The 23,161-nt window shown below is 42.3% G+C and overlaps 1 protein-coding gene and 1 non-coding gene across 10 annotated transcripts in view; both read left to right on the plus strand.

The window, feature by feature from the left end:
- Positions 1-23,161, plus strand: part of ZBTB40 (zinc finger and BTB domain containing 40) — a 74,735-nt gene that overhangs the window by 25,510 nt on the left and 26,064 nt on the right. For 6 of the 9 annotated variants that reach the window (XM_043909163.1, XM_043909155.1, XM_043909160.1 and 3 more), the window contains 5 exons: positions 1,491-1,541; positions 9,910-10,673; positions 11,131-11,264; positions 20,261-20,450; positions 21,054-21,211. In XM_043909163.1, the coding sequence (XP_043765098.1) occupies positions 9,983-10,673; positions 11,131-11,264; positions 20,261-20,450; positions 21,054-21,211 (1,173 nt within the window). In that variant the 5' untranslated portion in view covers positions 1,491-1,541; positions 9,910-9,982. The remainder of the gene's footprint in view (positions 1-1,490; positions 1,542-9,909; positions 10,674-11,130; positions 11,265-20,260; positions 20,451-21,053; positions 21,212-23,161) is intronic. The other 3 variants (XM_043909161.1, XM_043909158.1, XM_043909159.1) reach the window with 1 other exon arrangement.
- On the plus strand, positions 21,717-21,788 carry TRNAC-ACA. Its single transcript has one exon. It is a non-coding gene; the product is annotated as a tRNA-Cys (tRNA).

The raw sequence follows: 23,161 nt of genomic DNA on the forward strand, positions 1-23,161 counted from the left end.
GCTACTGTGGTTGTCATTATTCTCTTCATTTTTAATTTCCCCTTCCTTGTCCATTTAAAATAGCTGGTATATGTTAGGTATACCAACACATTTCTTAATTTCTTTTTTATTGAGATAGAATTAACACACAGCACGATGAGTTCTACTTGAGGAGTTTTTGACCAATACCTACTCTTTAACCACCATCCAAAATAAGACATAGAACATTTCCATTCCCTGAGAGTTTCCTTGTGTCTCTTTCTGTTTAATTCCCTCCCCCCACACCAATCCCACGACCTCTGCAACTGCTATCTGGTTTCTATCACTGTAGATCAGTTTTGCCTCTGTCTGTTTCCTGTAGATAGGGTCATATGTACGCACCCTTTTATGCCTGGCTTCTTTGATTTAACGTACTATTTTTAGGGTTTATCCGTGTCCTTGCTTGTATCAGTGGTTAATCCTTTATTGTAAGAAACCTCCGCACAGTTCTTCAGCGCGTTTGTAATGTTTTGTGCTCTCGCCTGTGAGGTGTAGGAGTTCTAGTCATTCCACATGCCCACATACTCGGTGTTGTCAGTCTTTCTGATTTTAACTGTTTTAGAGGCTAAAGAATATGTTTAGCAATTTCTTTGCTACTTGGTGTTTTGTCTTAAATTCTGTACCTTATTTTTGGTTCAGTTTCCTTCTTATAGTAATTCTTTCAATGGTAGTCTCTGAGCCTCTTATCTTTGAAGGTGATTTTAGTTCAACCTGTATATAGATACATGGTTAATTGTTATTTCCCTTGACATTTGAAACTGTTAACTCCATTTTATTCTGATATCTGTTGTTATTAATGAGAAGTCTGTATCAGTCAACTTGTCACTCTCTTGTTAATAATCTTTTCTTTTGGTTTGCTTACAATTTCTTTTTCTCAGTGTTGTTGATATTTTCAAGTTTCTATTCTAAAGACTCATGTCTGACTTTAATTCTTGAGCATTTTCAGAAATTACACAATCAAATTGCTTCTCCCATGTGTTCTTCAGCATTTCTACCAGGGACGCCTATTGAGATGCGTGTGAAACCTTCGTATTCTGTTTTCCATGGCCTTTAACCTCTTTCAGATTTCTGTATTTTGGTTGTTGGATTTTTTTTTAACTGTGCTACCTGCTGAGCCATTTTCTCACACTTCTTTTCCTAATCACTAGTTTTCTCTTTAGCTTTCTCTAATCTGTTTAATTCATTGATAGATGAATTTCAGTGACTTAACTTATTCCTAGAAGTTCTTTTGATTCTTTTTCACATCTGCCTTTTCTTTTTTCATATTATCTTTTTCTTTATTTATGGACTTAGCTTCATTTTGCCTGTTTATTAATAAACTAAACAATTTATAGTGTTTTCATAGTATTCTCTAATTTTTAGGATTTCCAGTTCTTGGGGATGCCATTTGTGCTCTTTCCTGCATCTAATGTCTTTCCATGTGGCAATTCATTTCCTCATCTGACTTTTTGTTTTTATTGTTTGCTTTTTAGGGGTGTACAGAAATCCTCCTCATCTGTGACACTCTACATCTGTCTGTTTTGGTAAGGCTCTTCGTGTTTGATTTTTTTTTTTTCCTCCCTCACCTCCAACCCCTACTCCCATTTCCTTCCCCTTTACAGCACCCACTCTGATGTATTTGATAAAATGTCTTTGGCTGCAGTGTAACTTTATCTTATTTATTGTTTTGATTATGTGTTTTTGACTTACATACATGATATTATGCTCTAGGTCGTGTTCTGTTTGTAATTTTTTCCACTCAACTGGGTATTTAAGATCCATCCATGTTTCTAATAGCTAGTTGTTTGCTTCTTTCTAATGCTGTCTATTGCATAGTATATATTCTGCATGTGTGTGCATGCTAAGTCACATCAGTCATGTCCGACTCTGTGACCCCATGGATTGTAGCCTGCCAGGCTCTTCTGTCCATGGAATTTTCCAGGCAAGCATACTTGAATGGATTGCCATGCCTTCCTCCAGGGGATCTTCCCAGCTTAGGGATCAAATCTACATCTCTTATGTCTGCTGTGTGGGCAGGCGGGTTCTTTACCACTAGCGCCACCTGGGAAGCCCATATATTCTACATGTCTATCTGCATATCACTAAATTCTTCTAGTGATTGACCTCTAAATTACCTCCTGTTTCCCTGCTACCAAAAACAATGGCTCAGTGGTCTTTCTGGCTATGTTTTCTTATGAACCAATGTGAGAACTTTTGAAGGAAATTTATCCAGGAATATGATTCTTAGGGCACAAGGCATATATGCACAGAAAATTTCACTAAATATTAGCAGCAGGTTTTTCCAGAATCGCTATATCAATTTATATACCACCAATTTTACTCTGGGTTCAATTTTATGTTCTACTATATGTTACTGTAAGACTTTAGAGAAATTACTTACCCTCTCTGGACCTTAGTCTCCTCATTAGTAAGAGGGAATAATAATAGCATCTGCATCATTAGATTGTTAAGAGGATAAAATGGGTTAATATATGTAAAGCATATTCCTGAATATAATAAGTACTCCCGGAATGTATAATAAATATTACTGCCTTTACTGCTATTATAACAACTACTATTACTTGTTAGCCAGTTAAGTAAGCTTCTCTTCTGAATTGCTGTTATATCATTTGCCCATTTTTCTCCCCATTGAATTTTTTTCACTGAAGGTTTCCAGGAATTTCTTATATATTCTAGTAATTAATTCCTTGTTGTCTTTAAGCTTTGCAAATATCTCCTGGTTCTACCATTTGTCCATTGTCTGTTAATCGTGCCTATAGATAGAGTTCTTTGACAGAAACCTTTAATATCAATATAGTCAAATTCATATTTTTATTTTAAAAAAAAAAAAAGCTTTTTAAAGCTTTTGGGGCAGTGTTTAAGAAGTTTCCCTACTCCTGCTTCAAAGATACCCTTTGATATCTTTTACTGTAGCTTTTATAAATTTACCTTTCACATTCAGGTCTTCCTCATATGGTTTGTAATAGTGAGCTCTTTTCTGTCTATGTTTTTCTTTTTCCCTGTGTGTCTCTGTGCTTTGGGTTATGAAAGTATTCTGGTTTTTTTCTCCTGCATGTCAAAGACCAGATTTTATGTTAATTTTTCAGCTCAAGATTCTTGTGTGATACAGAATATAAATTTGGATCCTTCACCCTTTATGTCATAGGCCTACGTTTTAGATTTCTTGTGAGTGCCTTTTCCACTATTCAAGAACCAGATAATTAGCAACTTTTATTGCCATTTCCCTGAGCCAGTGAGATTTTTCAGACTGCAAATCAAGGAGGAGTAGGTATTTGAGGCTCTGGGCTTTGTACAAGGGTCTCAGTTCCAACTCCCCTAAATTCTACCTGCCTGAAGCGATATTTCCAGTCTCCATGTGAGCATTAGTGCTTTCTCCTCCAAGCCTAAGTTCTGTATTGGAGTTTAAAACCCTACGGGCCACCATGGTCTCAAATCCCACTTACTGTTCCAGCTTTGATTTTGATGTTACTTTCATTTCAGGTGCCTGGGGATTTCCCTTTTTTTTTTTTTTTTTAAAGTTTGACTATATATGTTAAAAGCTTTTTTGTTGTGTTTTATCCAGCGTTTCTGCGTGTGAAGTGGGAGGAAAAGGTCCATTTACATCAGCCCAGTGTGCCGTTTTGTCAAGTCTTTCCTTTAATTAGTATTCCTGTTGATCTCAGTAAACTTTCAACTTTACCAACGTATATTCATTAAGTAACCTTTGATCACCCTTGAATTTATTCTGCCTTAACTATCCCCATTATCTTTTTCTTGCTCAAGTTTATAACCATGTTTTTAGTGTCTACTAAAATAGACATAAATTGGTTCAACTTTTTAAACCCTGCTCAGTTGCTTTTTCTGTTACAGTTATTTTTTATTTTCTTATCTAACTTAGTTGTTTACAAAAATATGAAATAACTGACCACAAAAAAAAACTGTAGTTAATGCTCAAAATACCTCCCTTGGGATCATTGGTGGCTCTCTGTGTTTTTTAATCTAATGAAAGACTGAAGAAAAATGACCAGAAGAATGACTCCCAAAGCAACATTTTGAATAAGTTTTAGTTTATCCTAAAAATATAATCCCAGTAACTCGTTCTTTATTAATATGTTTGTTTAAAAAAATTTATGTCTGCATTACTTTTGACTTATTATAATCCATAAAGCCTATTTCTTGCCTTAGGAAGAAAATCACATTCTTTTGGTATCATTTGTTCTTTAGAAAAACCACATCATGTTTAGTAGTTTTTACTTGGTTCTCAAGATGCTCTTTGAATAAACTTTTTAAAAAATTATATGAATTCATGAATGTTCTACAGTGTTAGACACTACATAGTTTGGGGTGATTAATACTGAAAAATTTACATTCCTAACTGGAAATTATTTTTTAAATAAAAGAACTTTATTTTTTAGAGCAGTTTTTCGTTCACAGCAAAATTGAGAGTAAAGTGCAGAGTTCCCATATAACCCTGTCCCCACACAACTTCTCCCACTATCCTGAAACACAGTGATACATTTGTTACAATCAGTGAGCCTACATGGATACATGATTATTACCAGAAGTCCTTAGTTTTCATTAGGGTACATTTTTGGTTTCATACATTCTATGAATTTTGGCATGTGTCTGATACATGAATTTACCATAGTAGTTTCATAGAGGATAGTTTCTCCGCCCTAAAGACCCTCCGTGCTTCACCTGTTTATCCCTCCCTACTCCTAACCACTGGCAACCACTGATCTTCTGCAATCTCCATCATTTTACATTTTCCAGAATATAGTATGGTTGTATACATATTGTAACGTTTTTGTGTTGGATTCTTTCACTTACTGATAACGCATTTTTAAGTTTCCTCCACATCTTTGCATTGCTTGATAGCTCATTTCTTTTTGCATGAATCATATTCCATTGTTGGGATGTACCACAGTTTATCCATTTACCTGGTAAAAGATGTTTTGATTGCTTCCAAGTTTGGGAAATTGTGAATAAAGCTACCGTAAGCATCTGCATGTAGGTTTTTGTGTGGTTGTAAGTTTTCAGTTTGTTCGGGTAAATGCCGAGAAGCACAGTTGTAGGATTGTATGGTAAGAGCGTGTTTAATTTTATCAGAAACTCCTTAACCGTTTACAGGGTGCTGTGCCATTTTGTCTTCTTGCGAGCAGTGAATAGCGGTTCCTGTTCCTATCCATCCTCACCTGCGTTTGGTGTTGTCAGTGATTTGGGTTTTAGTGTTTCTAATAGGTTTTCTTTGCAATTCCCTTATAACATATGAAGTTAGACATCTTTTTATATTCTTACTTGCTAGCTGTAGCTTTCTTGGTGGGATGTCTGTTAAGGTCTTCAATCTATTTTTTAATCAGGTTGTTTATTTTTTATTGTTGACTTTTAAGAATTCTTTGTATGTTTTGTATAATAGCCTTTTAACAGATGTGTCTTTTGCAGATATTTTCTCCTAGATTGTTGCTCTGTGGCTTGTCTTCTCGTTCTCTTAACATTATCATTCACAGAGCAGAAGTTCTTTAAGTTTAATGAAATCCATCTTATCTGTTATTTCTTTCAGGGATCATGGCTTAGGAGATGTATCTAAAAAGTCATTGCCATACATGAGTTCATCTAGGTTTTCTGCTATGCTGTTTTCTAGGGGTTTTATAGTATTGTGTTTTTGCATTTAAGTCTGTGATCCACTTTGAGTTAAGTTTGTGAAGGCTATGAGGTCTGTGTCTATTTAATAGATTCATCTTTTTTTTTTCACATGCGGCTGTCCAGTTGTTCCAGCACCATTTGTTGAAAATACGTCTTTTTTCTGTCGCACACTCTGCCCCATTGTCTAAGATGAACCGACTGTATTTAATGGGTCTTTATCTGCTCTGACCAGTCGCACGGTTAGACTACTGTCGCTTTGTCGCTGAGGATTGAAGTTTGAGTGCTGAGTAGTGTTAGTCCTCCTACTTTGTCCTTCTGCCCTGATACTGAGTGGGCTATTCTGGATCTTTTGCCTCTCCATATAAACCTTAGAATCACTTTGTCAGTATCCACCAAATATCTTGCTGAGATTTTGATTAGGATTGTTTTGAATTTATAGATCAAGTTAGGAAGAACTGAAATCTTGACACTGAGTCTTCCTGTCCATGAACATGGAATATTTCTCCATTTACTCAGTTTTTCTTTGATATCTTTCCTCAGAGTTTTGTAGTTTTTCTCATATACATGTTATATATATTTTGTTAGACTTATTCTTAAGTATTTCACTTTTTAAATTTTACTTTTTGGGGTGCAACTTAAATGGGAATGTTTTAGCTTCAAATTCCACTTATTCATTGCTGATAAGGAAAGCAATTAACTTTTATATTTATTTACCTTGTATCCTGCGATCTTGCTATTATTAGTATTAACTTTCTTTATCAGTTCCTTCAGATTCTCTATATATCATCTCATCACAGACAGTCATATCATCTGTGAACAGACTGTTTTGTGCCTTCCTTCTAATATGTATACCTTTACTTTCTCCAGAATGATACTGAAAAGCGATGGTGAAATGAGACATCCCTGCCTTGCAACCGTTCTTAGGTAGAAAGCTTTCACTATAATCGATATGCATCTTTAAGTGGTTTTCTTATAGGCAACGTAAGAGATGTGTCTTGTCTTTTGACCCACTCTGACAATCTGTTTTTAATTGGTATGTTTAGAACACTGAGGTGGTAAGGTGTGAGGAGGAGGAAGTGTGTCCTATAGACAGAGGGTCTCAGCCTCTTGGTCAGCCTATGCCCCCGGACTGTGAACCTCACCAGTGCTTTTCCCGGCCCCCTGCCCCACCTGTAAGTGGTACAGGATGACTAGAATGGGCTGACGTTGAAATTGGGTATTGCCCTTCCTCCAAGTAGGTTAGACTCTGGTAAAATAGTTTCTTCTGATTCTAGACCTTGTTGAGAAGAACAGAATGCTTTTTCATATTTTAATATGGTTACTTTCTCCTTCCTCCTGCCAGAACAGAAGGGAATTTTTCTCCAGGATATGCTGTTAGAACTCAGTAGGACTCTTGGAGTTAAAACTCACAAAATCATGACGCCATCCCTCTGGGGCTTTTCACCCTCAGACTGGTCCACCCTGAGCCTCTATCACTTTGTCACCTTAAGCTTAGTTTTCCTGTTCTGGTGCCACTTCCCGTGGACTTCTGCTGGTGCCTTTCTCTCTGAGAAGCTGTGATTCTCTGCCTGTCTCTCCAATTCTGGGGGCAGTGCTTTTGCCCAATGACTTCACTTCTCTGACAGAGATGAGAAGTGTTGTTGATTTTTCCATATACCTTTTCACTTGTTGTTAGGGTAGAATGGTGACTTTTAATCTCATTACATGCCAGACTAGAAACCTGGGAACCAGAACTTGGAAATATTTTCACTCTATTTGTCAATTTCAAATGTGGGAAAATAAGGAAATAGTGGTAGAGTGAAAAAGTAGTCATAATCCTTCTGACAAAGGCAACCGTTGTTGTTTTGATAAATGTCTTTCCATCCTTTTTGTAGTTTTTTTAAAGTTTATACAAGTGAGATTGTAAAGTTTTGCTATCATCATAATATCCTCAAACCCAAAGCAGAACTAGATGTCTCCTTCCCTAAACTATCTCTTTCGTGTTATCTGGATCATTTTGGATGACTCACTCCCCAAACCAGGAACCTGGGGATTGTCTCTGACTTCCCTCACGTCTCTTAGATCCTAAGTCACGACAGTTACACTTTCTAAATAGTTTTGGCTACCTCTCTCCCTTCTATTCCCACTTCTGCTGGTCAGAGTCCTCAATGATTTTCCCCTGAACTTCTGCAGTAATAGAGCCTGACTCTAGCATTATCCCCTTCAAATTCTGCACAAGTGTCGCTTGGATGATATATTCCAAAATGTGTATCTGACGACGTGCCTTTCCTAGTTAAAGTCCCTCAAACTCTTCATTGACTCCTCACTGCCATTAGGCTAAATCCAAGCTCCTAAGCGTGGTCTGTGTACCTCTCTGTGGGCAGGACCTTTGCCTGCCTCTCCAGGTTCATGTCCTGACACTCCCTGCCCCTTCTTTATGTCCCACTATCACTGATCGCCTCATACTCCCCGCTCCTAAACCTCCTTCCTGCCACTGTGTGATGTGTTCTTATCTGTGTGCTTCCCGCAGGCTTCCCTGCTTGGAATGCCTTTTTCCCCCTCACTCATTTCTTAAGGCAGGTGAGCTGTTAGCTCCTCCTCAGAAACCTTACTCTGACTCTTGAATATCCCTGTCCCCCAAGCTGGCTTCTAGGTACAAATCTCTGTCATTACATTTCCTCCCATTATTCATGTATTCATTCCACCAACTAACCAACAGTGTTCATGTTGGGCAGAATTTTAAGCACTGGGATACAGCAGACAATGAGGAAAAAAAAAAACTCCTGTCCTAATGGAGTTTATATCCTAGTGAAGGGAGGTACATAATAAGTAAGTGGTAAAAACATGTGTCAGTAGCTATGATGAAAAATAGAATAAGAGGGATGGAATGTTCTGAGGTTGCAGAGGAGGCTGCTGTTTAAAGAACGTGGTCAGGGAAGGCCTCATGGATCATGTGGCCTTTGGGCAGAGCCCTGATGGGAGCAGGAGTGAGCCACGCACACGTGAAGAAGCTTGTGCACGAGTGTGCTCCGTGTGTTCCACGATCAGCAAGGAAGGCCTGGTGCTTTCAGCACATGGTGAGGGGGGACGAGGCGGAAGGTGAGTTCGAGAGCTAATGACAGCCAGAGTCAAATTCTGACATTTGGCTTTTACTCTGAGACCAGGAACCATGCATGCTTTTGTACGGGGTGACGGTATCTGACTGTGTGCTAAAAGATGACTCTGACTCCTGGGTTGGAAATAGAGTTGGGTAGAGAGAGGTAGGGCTCAGAAGGGGCGGAGGCATGGAGACCAGATAGGACGTCGTTGTAGTAACCCAGATAAAAGGTGATGGTGGCGCGGGCTGACCAAAGTAGAGCCAGGGGAGGTGGTGATTAGTGATTGGAGTCGGGATATATTTTGAAGGTAGAGCCAACAGGATTTATAAAGCCTTGGATAAGGGACATGAGAAAAAGCAGGAGTCCAGAATGATTTCCAGGTTTTGTATATGAACAACAAGAAGGGACAGAATTGCTGTGAAGTGGGGGGGGAAGATGGCAGGGGAGTGTGGATTTAAGTTTAAGAAGCTGATCGGGCCTCCAGTTGGAGATGTTTAGTAGGTAGTTGCAAGTGTGCTTCTGGAGTTCAGAGGAAAGGCCTGCGCTAGAGATATAAATCTGAATGCTGTCAGGATTTAGGTGTTTCAAAGGTGTGGAATCAGATGAGAGAGAAGATAAGATGTGAGATGACAGTCCTGGAGCAAAGAAAACTTTAGAGGCCAGAGTGGTGCAGAGGACCCTGCAAAGGAACCAGAGGGTGAAGTGCATCTCACAGGGTGGGGACGATGACCTGTGTCCACCGCTGCAGGCAGGTCAGGGCCGTGTTGTAAACCTGCTCTTGTGTGTTTGTCTCCTTCAGTTGGCTGAGAACTCGAGAGCAGACACAGTCAGCAGTGTTGTTACTTACAGCTTTGAAATCAGTGAGATATGGGCGTGCCATTTAATGGCTATTTTTCCTTAGGCTGGTTCTCTCAGTCTCTTTGAGCTTCAGTCTCATCTGTAAAATGGGAAGGTGAGAGCATCTTGTAAGGATCAATGAGATCATCCAGATGGCATGCCAAGCCGAGCCCCATCCAGGCGGTTAAACGCGTGCCAGTTATCATGACGATTAATTCAGTGCACCCAGCCCTTCCTGTTCAGCAGCATTGGCTGAATGAACCAGTGAATTGCATGTTCATTTTACTATTTCATTCAAGGCGTTTCCCTGTGTGCTTGTGAAGTGTTAACGTGGCATTTCTGGGGGTTCCTCCAGGGTTGCATGCTGACCCTCACCAAGTGTTTCTGCTGGAAGAGAGGAAGGGGCGTCCTCGGACAGAGCCGATGTGATGGAGCTCCCCAACTACAGCCGGCAGCTGCTGCAGCAGCTCTACACGCTGTGCAAGGAGCAGCAGTTCTGCGATTGCACCATCTCCATCGGGACCATCTACTTCAGGGCCCACAAACTGGTCCTGGCTGCTGCCAGCCTCCTGTTCAAAACCCTGCTGGACAGCACAGACACCATCTCCATCGATGCATCCGTCGTGAGCCCCGAGGAGTTTGCCCTCTTGCTAGAAATGATGTACACCGGCAAGCTGCCTGTGGGCAAGCACAACTTCTCCAAAATCATCTCCTTAGCCGACAGCCTACAGATGTTCGACGTGGCTGTCAGCTGTAAAAACCTTCTGACCAGCCTCGTAAGCTGCTCTGTCCAGGGTCAGGTGGTGAGGGATGTCTCCACACCATCCTCAGAGCCATCCAGCAAGGAGTCAGAGAAGCCCGAAATGGAAATCCTTTCCCCCGAGGGTGCTGGAGAGCATCACACTTCCCCGGAGGTCTCTACTCCTCCAGGGGGCCCCGTGAAAGTGGAGGTGAAGCACGGGGTCCCCACGGCTGGTCAAGAGATGAGAGTGGATCCTCCCGCTGCCCAGGAGGTTCAGGGGGACACAGACACCCCAGTGTCTCACTCAGCTGAAGTTTGTCCCTCCCGCCCTGTTGTACAAACCTTTATTGAGGCAAAGGAAGCAAGCACAGAACAAGGTAATATTCACTTAATCGTCGTTTTGTAACCTATCCTTCTATTACGGGACTCAGTGACCTTTATGAGTTTTTTTGTTTCATTGATAAATTTATCAAAGACCACTGTTAGATTGGAAACCAAGATCCTATGCAATAGTCGTAGGAGGTCATTCTTCCTTTCAGCATGTCTGTGGTTTTAGGTGTTGGAAGCCTGAAGGTGAGCCACAGGGCAGAGAAGCAGTGTTGTACTGAAATGACCATGTACCATTTTTGATTTTTACCCATTATCTTAACTAGGATGAAGATGACGCACAGGAGGAAGCTGTAAGAAATGGTGTTTTCTGCTGCTCATAATTGATATGTTAGATACCATTTATAAATGCAGTGCATGACCTAAAAGTTCTCAGCTTAAACTGGTAAAAAGCATTTCAAGTAATCAGCCGCTGATTTTTTAAATTTTGTTTTGTTTTACATTCAGAGTATGAGGGGAAACATTACCAGCTGAATTTTCTTCTAGAAAATGAAAAAATCTTTTCAGATGCACTCTTGATTACCCAGGATGTTTTAAAAAGACTGGAAGAGTGTTCAGAAATTAAAGATGTGCAGAAGCAGGTAGGTACCATGAGTTTTATTTGTTTGCTGGTTTCATGTTCTAAGGATATCAGATCAGGTATCAGGGTCTCAAAACCTTAAGCTTTTTTTTTTTGGGGGGGGGGCGGACATTTACCCCCTAAAAGGACAATCTTGAAAAGTGCTAGGCAAGGTACTTTCAAAACAAAGACACATTTTGATCACTAGGTGAATCCCCAGTTTTGAAGCAGGATACTTAACTGAGGTTACCATTTCCTCCTGATTAATCAGGGGTAAAATGAGGCAGAAGGTAGTCACAGATAACCCCAAATCATAGATCAAATAATAGAAACAAAAAACAAAATAATCATAATTACTGAAAACATGGTACAAAAAGGATTTAATATAAACTTACATAGTAAATTGCATCCAGTGTTTAGGAATACAGTCGCTATTTTCAGACAATAATGGGGAACTTTTATTGAATATTTCACTTGTGCTATACTTGCTTGGTACATATGTTAGTTATCTCATTTAATCCTAAAAAAAATCATTGAAGTGGGTACTATTTTATTATTTTATATCCCTGTTTTATGGATGAGAACTATCTCAAAGAAGTGATATAGTTTGGCCAAGGTTGCAGAGGTCATGAAACTAAACTCTGAGCAAGAAGTTAAACCTAAGCATTCTGATGTTAGAGCTCTTCTGTTACGCACTGTGTTACTGCCTCCCACCGGGGTAAAAATGATACGCGTGTGTCACGTATGTGTAAATGTTTAGTGCTGTCTACGGAAAACTACCAGCTGCTTGCCATCTCTGTCACTTACTTGATGTTTTCTGCTTTTTCACCATCTCAGTGAGATGCGTCCCCACCAGTGGGCTCCCTCACTGCCCAGCTCCTCACCCCTGACGGTGCAGGGCCACACGGCCGCTGTAGGACCCTCTCGCGTCCCCTTTCTCGTGGCCTCGCCGCTTATCCTGAGGGGTGCTGGCAGAGTGAGCGGGCACCGCCCCGCAGACCTGCCCATCCAACTGGCGGGTCCTGTGGGGAGGCCTCCTCTGGTGCTGCAGGCAGTTTAGTGGCCGTTAGTTACTGTCGTTGACTGAGTTGGTAAGGAATCCGCCTGCAGTGCAGGAGACCCCGCTTCGATCCCTGGATCTGGAGGATCCCCTGGAGAAGGAAATGGCTACCCACCCCAGTCTTCTTGCCTGGAAAATCCCATGGACAGAGGAACCTGGTAGGCTATACAGTCCATGAGGTCGCAAGAGTCGAAAACGACTTAGTGACCAAATCACCAGTTATTATTCATCCACCCAATGCGTGCCTTCTACTCTTTAAATAGTTCCCTAATTCATAGCAAGTTACTTTTTATTTTATTGTTTAATTTTTAATTGGAGGGTAATTGCTTTGTGTTGATTTCTGCTGAACAGCGCAAATAGGCCCTAAGAGAGTGTGTGTGTGTGTGTGTGTGTGTATCCCCTTCCTCTTGAGCCTCTTTCCCTCTGCCCCACCACAAGCTGCTTCTTTGAAAAAACAAATTCAAGGTCAAGTGTTTACCTCAACCATGGTTTACTGACAATTGGCTGTAAATTGTTTTCTTGAGAGATAAACTGTTTACAAGACTGTGTGGACCCTGATGACTCTCTTAGGGGAGGTTTCGAGTTGTAACTCCTTGGTACTCTTTGTACTGATTATGCAGAAGGACATGATGGTTTTATATTTTTGCACTTGGATGTTCTCTTAACAGTGCAATCCATCATTTTTGTCACCAGTTTGTTACCTCGATAGCGTACAGACACACCTCTTCGTTTTCTCTCTCTGACTTCCTCTGCACTTGGGTTACCGAGGAGCGTTATCATTCCTTAGACCAGCAGTCCTCAGATTATTAGTGTCACCTGTGTACTCACTTAAACGGAGTCTTGTGCATTTTTTTTTTTTCCTGACACTGGTACCTAATAGTGTCTGGCACATAACAGGTGCTCAAAAAATATTTGCTGTACAAGGGTTCATTCAGCATTTCCCCCTCCTCCTTGTCCTAATCCTTTGATGGCAACAATGTTAATAGTACTTTGCAACACCACAGTGATTCTCCAGTGAGTGATCTTTATAGGATTATGTTATTTCTTCCTCCAGGTTTTAGAGGTCAGAGTAAGAGCTCTACAAAACACTTGGTGGCTACATTTAAAAATGATTCTGTTTTATTCTATAATAAATTGTTCAGCTACAGAAAGAAAAAGGGAAAAATACTCTAGGAACATAAGATTAAATTAAATTAAACATAGAGTTGGAGGAGGAATTCCTTGGTGGATTTTCCACATCCAGCGCAGGGGTCCCAGGTTCAGTCCTTGGTTGGGGAGCTAGGATCCGGCAAACTGCGTGGCAGGGCCAAAAAAATGTGTGTATACGTGTGGTGCGAGCCAGCAAGAGAGAGTTAGGGGCCCTCGCCTTGTGCACGGGCCTGGACGCTGCTTTCTCGCCCTTGCTCTCACACTCCCACTTTCTTTTAGACAGCTTGAGGTGTGATTGACATACAGCAGACTGCACATGTTTAAAGATGGCCGTTTGCTAAGTTTCAAAACCTGAAATCATCATCACAATCAAGATAGTGACCATGTCCACCCCCCCCCAAAATATTTTCACATCCCTTGGCAATCCGTCCATTCTGCCCCTTTCCACCCGCCCTTCCCCAGGTAACACTGGTCTGCTTTCTCTCAATGAATGTGCATCTTCTCGAGTATTATATAAATGGAGTCCTACGGTCTGTGTTCCTTTGGGTCTGGCTTCTTGCATTCAGCGTAACTATTTTGAGGTTCACCCAGGTCGTTGCATATTCATTCCTTTTTATTGCTGAGCAGGGTTCCATTGAATGTATATCCCATTTATTTATCCAGCTCTACCATTTAATAGCTCTGGAGCAGGAAAGGGCACCCCACTCCCGTATCCTTGGCTGGAAATTTCCGTGGGCAGAGGAGCCTGGTGGACCATAGTCCATAGGGCCGCAAAGAGTCAGACAGGACTGAGTGACTGAGCGTGCACACACACATCCCTCGTTTACTAGCCTTGTGACCTTCATCGGCTTAATCTCTGTAAGTCTTAAGTTCCTAATTTGTAAAATTTGGGAGTGTTATCACCTACATCATAGGGTCATTGTGAAATTAATTAAGATTTATGTAAAACTCATACTAAAATGCCAGGCACATAGAAGGAGCTCAACAGGGGATGACTGCTGTTGTTTGCTGATACATTAACTCAGTGTTTTTGGACCCAGTCAGCCTTGAAACTCTGTTTTCACTTAATACCTTATAATATCCTAGTACTCTGGTCACTTCCTTTGACGCAAGATGGTTTGCTGTTGATGTTCAAGCTTAATTTGCAAGTCATGCCTTCAGATGGGTGCCATTACCCTTGAAAGTGGTTTCCTGAACTGTCGGCGTAGTGTCTCACACGAAGCCACCAGTCTCTAGAATAACAATTCAGTGTATATAAAATGATCTTGTTAAAATGTACGCCTCCAGACCACATTTCCAGAGTCTGAATCTTACATTCTGGTAGAGCTTGGGAATCTCCATCTTGAACAAGTTCCCTGTGGATGGCTTTTTTGGTACCTCTAGACTACATTTTGAGAAGCATTGCTGGAGAAGTTAACAGCCTACAAAATTCTTAATGTGTGATGGCAGATGTCACAGCATCTATGCTGACAGCTCTCAGTGTTTTGAGGAGTTGCTGAATACCCACTTTCCCAAGTGTTATTCTTTGTTTTCCTCTTGATTCAGCAAATATTTACTGAGCAACTGGTATGTTCCAGGCATTGAGCTGGTTGCTAGGGGAAAAAAAAACCTAAATAAGGCTGGATCCCTATCCTTATAGAATGTCTTGACAGCAAAGAAATCCTGGCACGTAGATAATTCTTTGGGAAGTGTGCACAGAAGTCACACAACTGCCAGAATCCCCCAAAGACTTCAGTGTCAAATCTAGATTTAGAACTGTTCACTTGGACCATCGTTCTGTATTTCAGCTGCAGTTGTAAACGTTGTTTGGAGAGTTTGTTTGCTGTTGTCGTTCTGTTTATACATTTCTGGCTCCCAGATAGCTTTGACTGTTTTTTTGGTGGTGGTGGTGGTGATTATTTGGTTAATCATCATCACATTAAAAAAAAAAAAAATTAGCTTGGGCTTCCCTGGTGGCTCAGTGGTCAAGAATCTCCCTGCCAGTTCGGGGGACGCAGGTTCGATCCCTGGTCCGGGAAGGTCCCACATGCTGCAGAACGTGTAACCCTGTGCACCACAGCTACCGAGTGTGCAGAACCCAGGAGCTGCAACTCCTGAAGCCGGTGCACCCATGTTCCACCACAGCCAGAGGGGCCGCTGTGATGAGAAGCCCACGCACCACAGCTGGAGAGTGGCCCCTGCTCGTCGCAACTAGAGAAAAGCCTGCTCAGCAACAAAGAGCCAACACAGCCAACAATAAATTAATAAAATTATATAAAAAAAGATAGCGCAATGTTAAAAATAATTTACACTTAGATGTGTAATTTTGAGGCCTATTAAGGCTTGTAAGTGATATTCTGATTGAGATGGACCAGTCAGTTCCTATTTTTTTCCCCTAAAAATCAGATATGAGATCGGCAGCTGGCCTGGATTGTGTTAGGGGGGGCCACACGGACCAGTGTCCTGACTGTTTTCTTTCCTGAGATGAGCGATGAAAGGTGGCAAAGCACGGCCTGAGCAGTGACTGCAGCAACGCGAGGAGAGGCTGGGCGGCTTGAGTTGTGTGAAACCAAAGCCAAAACTGATTAAGGAGAAATCTCTCGGCTGTTGGGATGGGAACGTGTCTTCCGCTTGTCTTTATCTCAGTGTAGTATCTCTGACCCATTAGAAAAAGCAGGTACTGACCTAAAGGGCTTTCTGGCTGAGCTGAGTAAAAGAAAAGTGTGACAGTGTTAGTCGCTCAGTTGTGTCTGACCCCAGGGACTTTGCGACCCCAGGGACTGTAGCCCACCAGGCTCCTCTGTCTATGGGATTTCCCAGGCGAGAATACTGGAGTGGGTAGCCATTTCCTTCTCCAGGGGTCTTCCAGAGCAAGGGATCGAACCTCCATCTCCTGCAATGCAGGCAGATTCTTTACCATCTGGAACCACCAGAAACTTACACTTTTTTTCAGCCTTTATGCTAAAACTTTTAATTGTCTACTTTGTTTATTCTTAGCCATGGCCCTGCTTTTTAATTCATTGTGTATATAGCAAAGTGAGTCTTTGACTAGAATAAGGAGATATCTCTTTCTACTATTGATTTCCTGCTGTTTGATCTACTTTTCACCTAAAGTTCTAGGAGGACTTCGCAAACCACAGGCCTGGTAGCATCCTTTTTTCCTTCACCTTTGTTTCAAAGGCAAATAACATTGAAGGCTCTTATGTGAATCTGATGTTTTCAACTGTGTCATGACTTCAAGGGTTTGTTAAGTGCAGGTCTGTGTTTTGTGGACTGTGTTCACTGACAAAGTAGGGTAATAACTTTCTTGAGAAATGAAGGGGTAGGATTCACTCTACAGATCTAGGAGAGAGAAACTTATGGTGTTTTCTTGAATCTCTTCTAATTATCAAGTCTGAGATATGCAGCTACAGCTCAAAGGGCTGGTGGTCTTATGGGAAGGGAATTTCATTTAGTTAAACAAACATTTATTAAGCACCTATTGTATACCGGTCTCCGCACTAATCATTGAGACCAGGAGGAATGGTATAGATTGTCTGGAGGCTACCCAGTGTTCCATCTGATGTTGATTCTAATAAGTCCAATAAAATCCAGTGAAGTGGATTTGGTCACACTCGAAGTCTGGAAGATGAAACTGGGCGAAGGAGGCGTGCCAGGTCCATGGAGTGAGCCGGCGTTTCATGCTGGTGTTCTGCTCACCAGCCACGCAACCTTGGGCAAGTGACTTCACCTCTCTGATGCTCCTTTATATAGTCGCGGTCACGCCTGCAGGATCTGACGGGAGGAGTGAAGTAGATGGCACGTATTGCACAGCGTCTGGGGTGGTGCTGAGCTGTCGTGATCTGTCTCGTTATTGCCCTGGTCTGGCCCTCAGCATTCAGGGAAGGCATGAGCAAACAAGAGTGTGGTGTAACCAGACAAGTCCAAAGGCAGTAGGCAGACAGTTGGGAAAATAAGTAAATGCCATTAAAAGATATGAGTGTAAGGGAAAGATTGAGTCATTTTTTTCACAGACAACAGGGAAAGAAAACTGTTCCGTCTTTAAATATATTGACCCATATTTCACTCATAGATAAAAGTACTTTGAGTACTTGTGTGACCATGAATTGGTATGAATTTATTGAAGTACTTTTAACTGTAAGAATCAAAGGGGTTCTAAATGTCTGGTTGAAGAATAAAAGTCTGTTTTGGTTCATTTTCCTGGAGTTCTGTTCCGTGATAGCAATCAGTGAGTTCCAGCCTGTTGCAATATGTGACACCCTTATGTTTAGGCAGATTCCCTGTTTCCAGAAAAGGGCTTACTCCGCTGTGGAGCCCAGGCAGCCTAGGGGGCTGATGGAGTTAACAGGCAACTGTGCTGGCTCCGATGCAGGTCTACAGTAGGTTCTGGAAGAGAGAGCAGGGAGCAGGGCCGTCCAGCCAGCTGACTGCTCGCTCCTGGCCCTTCTATCAGCCCAGCCCCGCTTCTCTTCCCAGATGGCCACCCTGGTGTCACTGCTGAGCAATGAAGTTAACAAATGTTTTAATTTCACTGCTGAGCAGTTCGGCAGAGGAGGAGACGGCAGTGAGGATAATGAGCGGCACATCAGATGCCACCCTTGATGGAAGCTTCCCCTCCCCGCTGGCTCACATGATAATGCAGACAAATTGAATGCTGAGAGGGGCAGACCTGGGATATCCGGAGAGCTTCAGGCGAACGAATAGTGGCCCAGGATTCAATGAGATAGCTGCAGGCTGTTACCAGCAAGGTGCACAAGATGGGCAGAGGAGGAAATGGAAAATAAAGAGGAAGAAGCAGGTTTAAAACTAAGGGTATGAGCAATCATGGGTCTTTAGGAGATACCTATTCCCATGCTTCTATGTTGAACAGATTTCTCTTAAACTTTAGCAGCTTTAAAGAACACGCATCTATGCCCTCATGGTTTCTGGGGGTCAGAAGTCCAGGCACAGCTCAGCTGAGTCCCTGGCTCAGGGTCCCTTACAGTGCTGCACTCAGGGTGTCGGCCTGGGCTGCACACACACCGAGGCTCACCTGGGGACGTCTCTTCCTAAGCTCACTCACTTGCCTGTTGGCCAGCGACTGAGTTCCTTGCCACGAGGGCCTCTCTGTTGGGCACCTCCCAGCATGGCAGCTTGCACCCCCAGAGCAAAGATGCCGAGAGAGTCCACACAGGGACGAGACGGCAGCCACAGTGACCCAGCCTCACACGTGCCGGCCCAACACCTGTCCCGTATTCTTTTCCTTAGAAGTGAGTCACGAGGCTCAGCCCAAGGGTGTGAGAACCTGGAGGCAGGCATACTAGGAGCCATTTCAAGAGGCTGCCTGCCGCAGGTCCCTACTGCTGTCAAAGAAGAGGCATTCTAAAGAGACTGTAGGCCAACTGCTGAAAGCCAGAAAGTCTGAATAAATGAGAGCAAAGAGAATTAGGCATTCAACTAGTATCTTTATCTTGTTTATTATTTTTAAAATAGAGACAACGATTTATCTTTTGTTCATGAAAGTTACTTATTCCAGTAAAATCTTAGTGTGGATTGTGTATTTTATCTCTGTTTACTTTTGGAGATGACCAACAAACATAGGAACCTTTTTTTTTTTTTAAGTTAGCTTTATGCAGTCCTTTCTGATCAGAAAACAAGCTCGACCAAACTCAAGAAACACAGAGTCTGACTCATTTATAATCCTGTTTATTTGGGAGGCAAGGAGAAGATCAAGTCTCTCTAAACAATAATTTTAAACATGTAATTACTGTCAGAATATGTAATAACTGTCTGGGTGAACTTTGCCAGTGTACATATTTATGAGATCCTTTTGTGTTGTATATATTGCTCTGTGTGTGTGTGTGTGTGTGTGTGTCTAGAAAACCTTAAATTTTTGTTCTCTAAAGACTCTCCTTAGAAAACTATTTTCTTTTGTAGTATCAATACTAAAAAAACATAAGAGGTAGGTTGTAGTTTTGCCAAGTAGGAATATAAAGATTATACATAATGCTATCCACATGAAATTAAGTTTTGATTACCAGATTTTTCATTACTGCTGAGATAGAAATATGAATTCTGCCTTCCAGTTGGCCTTCTTCCCATCTGCATGAGAGATGCTCAGTCGAATGCTCACATTGTTTGTTTTACCCCTGGAGTCATGTTAGTGCTCTAGGTTTCAGAGTCGTGGAGGTGAGCTGGGTGTGAGGCATGTGGTGCTGAGACCCCTGGAGGATCAGGTACATCCAGCCGACACTGTGACTCTGGACTGAACAGAGTTCAGGATGAGCATGCTGGTTTTCAGGGCTGTCTGCATGAAGCAACATGTGTGAGAGCTTTTCAAAAGGAGAGTGTATAAGGGAGAAAAAACGGAGTTGAGACCAGTCTTAGGTACTGCTTTTGGTTATGGATGTGAAAGAAGAGCCGTCGAGGAAGGCAGAGGAAGAATGGCCAGAAAGCCCTGGTGGCTCAGCCGGTAAAGCGTCTGCCCGCAATGCGGGAGACCCAGGTTCGATCCCTGGGTCGGGAAGATCCTCTGGAGAAGAAAATGGCAGCCCACTCCAGCATTCTTGCCTGGAAAATCCCATGGACAGAGGAACCTGGTAGGCTATAGTCCATGGGGTTGCAAAGAGTCGGACACAACTGAGCGACTTAACTTTACTTCAGAAAGGCAAATTCTTACAAAAACACTTCCATGTCAAGAAGTCAGAGAATTTTGTTGCAGAAACAGTAGTAACATCAAATGTCATAGAAAGGTCATGACGGCGGGGATCATACTGTTGAGGGCCTGCTTGCCCAGTCCAAGGAGCATAGGATTTCTGACTCATCTCTTTCTGGGCACTTGTGTTCTGCAGACCATAATGGGATGCCTTGAGGGTGAAGGACAATCAGCATTTCAGAGAATCCTGGATAAAGTAAGAAGTGAGAGCCTGGATGTTCAGACCGTTGTGTCCCTGTTGCGGCTGTACCAGGATTCCAGTCCTGCAGTCAGGACAGCACTGTCAGACGGAAAGCCGGAGGCTGTGGAAGCAGAGCCGCGGAAAGGTAGGAGGAGCCCCGCCCACCCGAGTGACCGCGTTTTGCTCTGGGAAGATGCTGCAAAGCTTACTTGAGTGATCCCATTTTTTCAGTGGCTTAGTTATTGTTAAGTGGTTTGCACAGAAATTTCTACCTGTAGTTCCAGAGGCTGCGTGTTAACATACACAAACTGAATCTGAGTCTTCATTTCTGCCCCCTAGTTAACTAAATCTGACACCTTGAAGTTGCAGAATATCATCTGTGTTCTCCTGCCCTTCAAAAGCCACACGTCCAAATCAGTGTTTGGCGTGCCCAGGGTGAACTGGCTTGCTGACAGCACGTAAAGGCTGAGGTTTCTCTCGTTTGGGTTAGGTACAAAGCGGTGGCCTTGCCAACCAGACGTTAACCTCTGGCTGGCTCTACCGCTTTGTGTTTCGACAGATAAATGAAACATTTTCCCTTTCATAGAAGAGTTTAAACGGAATAATAAAGTATTTTCCTCTCCAAAAGGAGATTGCGTTCGGGTGCCCAGAATAGGCTGAGAATCACTTTACTATTCTGTTAGATCTCTCTTGACAAACCACACTGTCATTTTCTTCAAATTGACTAGCCTCTCTTGTTCGTCTCCAGCTCTTTCTCCCCCAGGGAGCACAGAGGAGGGAAAGACCTTGTCTGTTCTGTTACTGGAACACAAAGAGGACCTGATCCGGTGTGTAACACAGCTGAGACCCATTTTGGAGTTCCTGGAAACAGCGGAGGAGGAATTCCTGCCTGGCTCTGAGAAAAGGGTGACTGTCCAGTATCTCTTGCTCCCTCCTGAACTCATGCGACACTTATTTTTAAGCCTCTCTTGTGGCACAGAGCACCATTTCCCCTTGCAGTATTGCTTCACACACTGTGCGTGAGCACCTTAAAGCTCGGGCTCTTAACTTCATGCTCCTGTATCCCCTGCGTCTTTAGATGCATGGACAGATGGTTCTCCCTGCTCTGACTCCGTGAGATTTTGATATACAACATTTGCCCCCAAAAGAGTTAGGTATGTGTATTCAGGCACATTTCTGATTATTATGACACTTTTTACAGAAATGATAACACTCTTCATCTTTAGAGAAATTGGGAAAGCAAGCAGAAAGGAAAAAACCTAAACGTCCCACCATCTCAGCACTCAGAGATCGTCACTGCTAACATTTTGGAGCCTGTGCGCCTGCTTTTCTTGTTTAAATCACCCTGGGGTGGGAGTACTGTATAGTTTTGTGAGTTTATTTTTTAAATGAATATATTGTGAATGTGACTTCCCTGGTGGCTCAGATGGTAAAGCATCTGCCTACAATGCAGGAGACCCAGGTTCGATCCCTGGGTTGGGAAGATCCTCTGGAGAAGGAAATGGCAACCCACTCCAGTACTCTTGCCTGGAAAATCCCATGGACGGAGGAGCGCTGTAGGCTACAGTCCATGGGGTCGCAAAGAGTCGGACATGACTGAGCAACTGCACTTTCTTGCGCTTTGTGAATGTATTTCCATACCTACAGTATGGATCACGGTAGCTGTATTCTGTTCTAATGGCTATACCATGATTCTTTAATGCTTTCCTGTTGGGCATTCGTTTCTTATTTTTTGCTATTCCAGTGTTTTGCTGTCATAAATGATGCTGCAGGGAACATTTTGCACACAGATCTTTGCATACATCTCAGGTTATTTTCTCAGAGGAATTTCTAAGAAGTGAGATTTTGGAAGAGAGAGTGTCAAGTTTTTCAAGTGTTTGATATATATTGCCAAATTGCCCTTCAGGAAGGTTGTACCAATTTACTCTCCCACCAGCCAGCTACTAAAATCCTCATAAAACTGCTAGCATGACTTCTCAAGTCCACTAGATAACTGTATTTGTTGGTGTTATCGATTTCAACTTTGTGCTAAAAATATTTTGATATTGGGAAGGAAGAAATAGGGAGACAGAACTTTCGTGGCACCAGACTGTGGGAAGTGGCTTCACTGTTCAGGAGAGAAAACGTTCATGAGCCGTGGGTGTGATGGCTGAGTGTGGGACTGACAGTGGGGGAAGGGATCCTAGATTTTCTTATTCTCGGTGATATTGCATTGCCTTTTTTTTCATGTAAAATGGGAAAACTCTTCATCTCAAAATTGTATTTTGAAAATTATATTTTTAAAAATTTAACTCCTTTGAACTTTTTGAGAAAGATGATATGCACACAGGATAAGATTAAACCCCTATTTTTTCCTTAGACTTCAGATTAAGTGTAATTTTAGGCACTCAGTTTAAGTAAGTTGCTTCTGTCTCTAGAAGCATCCCATTCCTTGTTAAGTGATTTCATTCAATTACTCATTCAAACTTTTTCCTTATTAGCTAGATTGGATGTGTCCTCTGAACTGTTTCATTATCTTGGTAAAATAGCACTTATAGGTAGAGCCCAAACTCAGCCTCGTTCTCGCCCGGCAGACCACACTGTCATTTTCTTCTGTCACTTTCAGTTTGCTTGACAGAAAGGGCTGAAGCAGAAGAACTTAAATTAGTTATAAATCACAAAAGCACTTCTTAGGATTGGGGTTCCACCAGAGCTTCATTAAGCTACTCTTTCTCACGAAAATTGAAGCAACATAATAGAGCAGGAGTGTAGCTGCGAATGTCGATCACACAGGCACAGTGTTTTCATACCATCTGGAGCGGGCTGTCTCGGGCCTTTGGAACTTTCTCTCTTCAGGAATGATGCTAGTCATAAGTA

Source organism: Cervus elaphus, chromosome 8, assembly GCF_910594005.1.
Source record: "Cervus elaphus chromosome 8, mCerEla1.1, whole genome shotgun sequence".
Taxonomy (NCBI): Eukaryota; Metazoa; Chordata; class Mammalia; order Artiodactyla; family Cervidae; genus Cervus; species Cervus elaphus.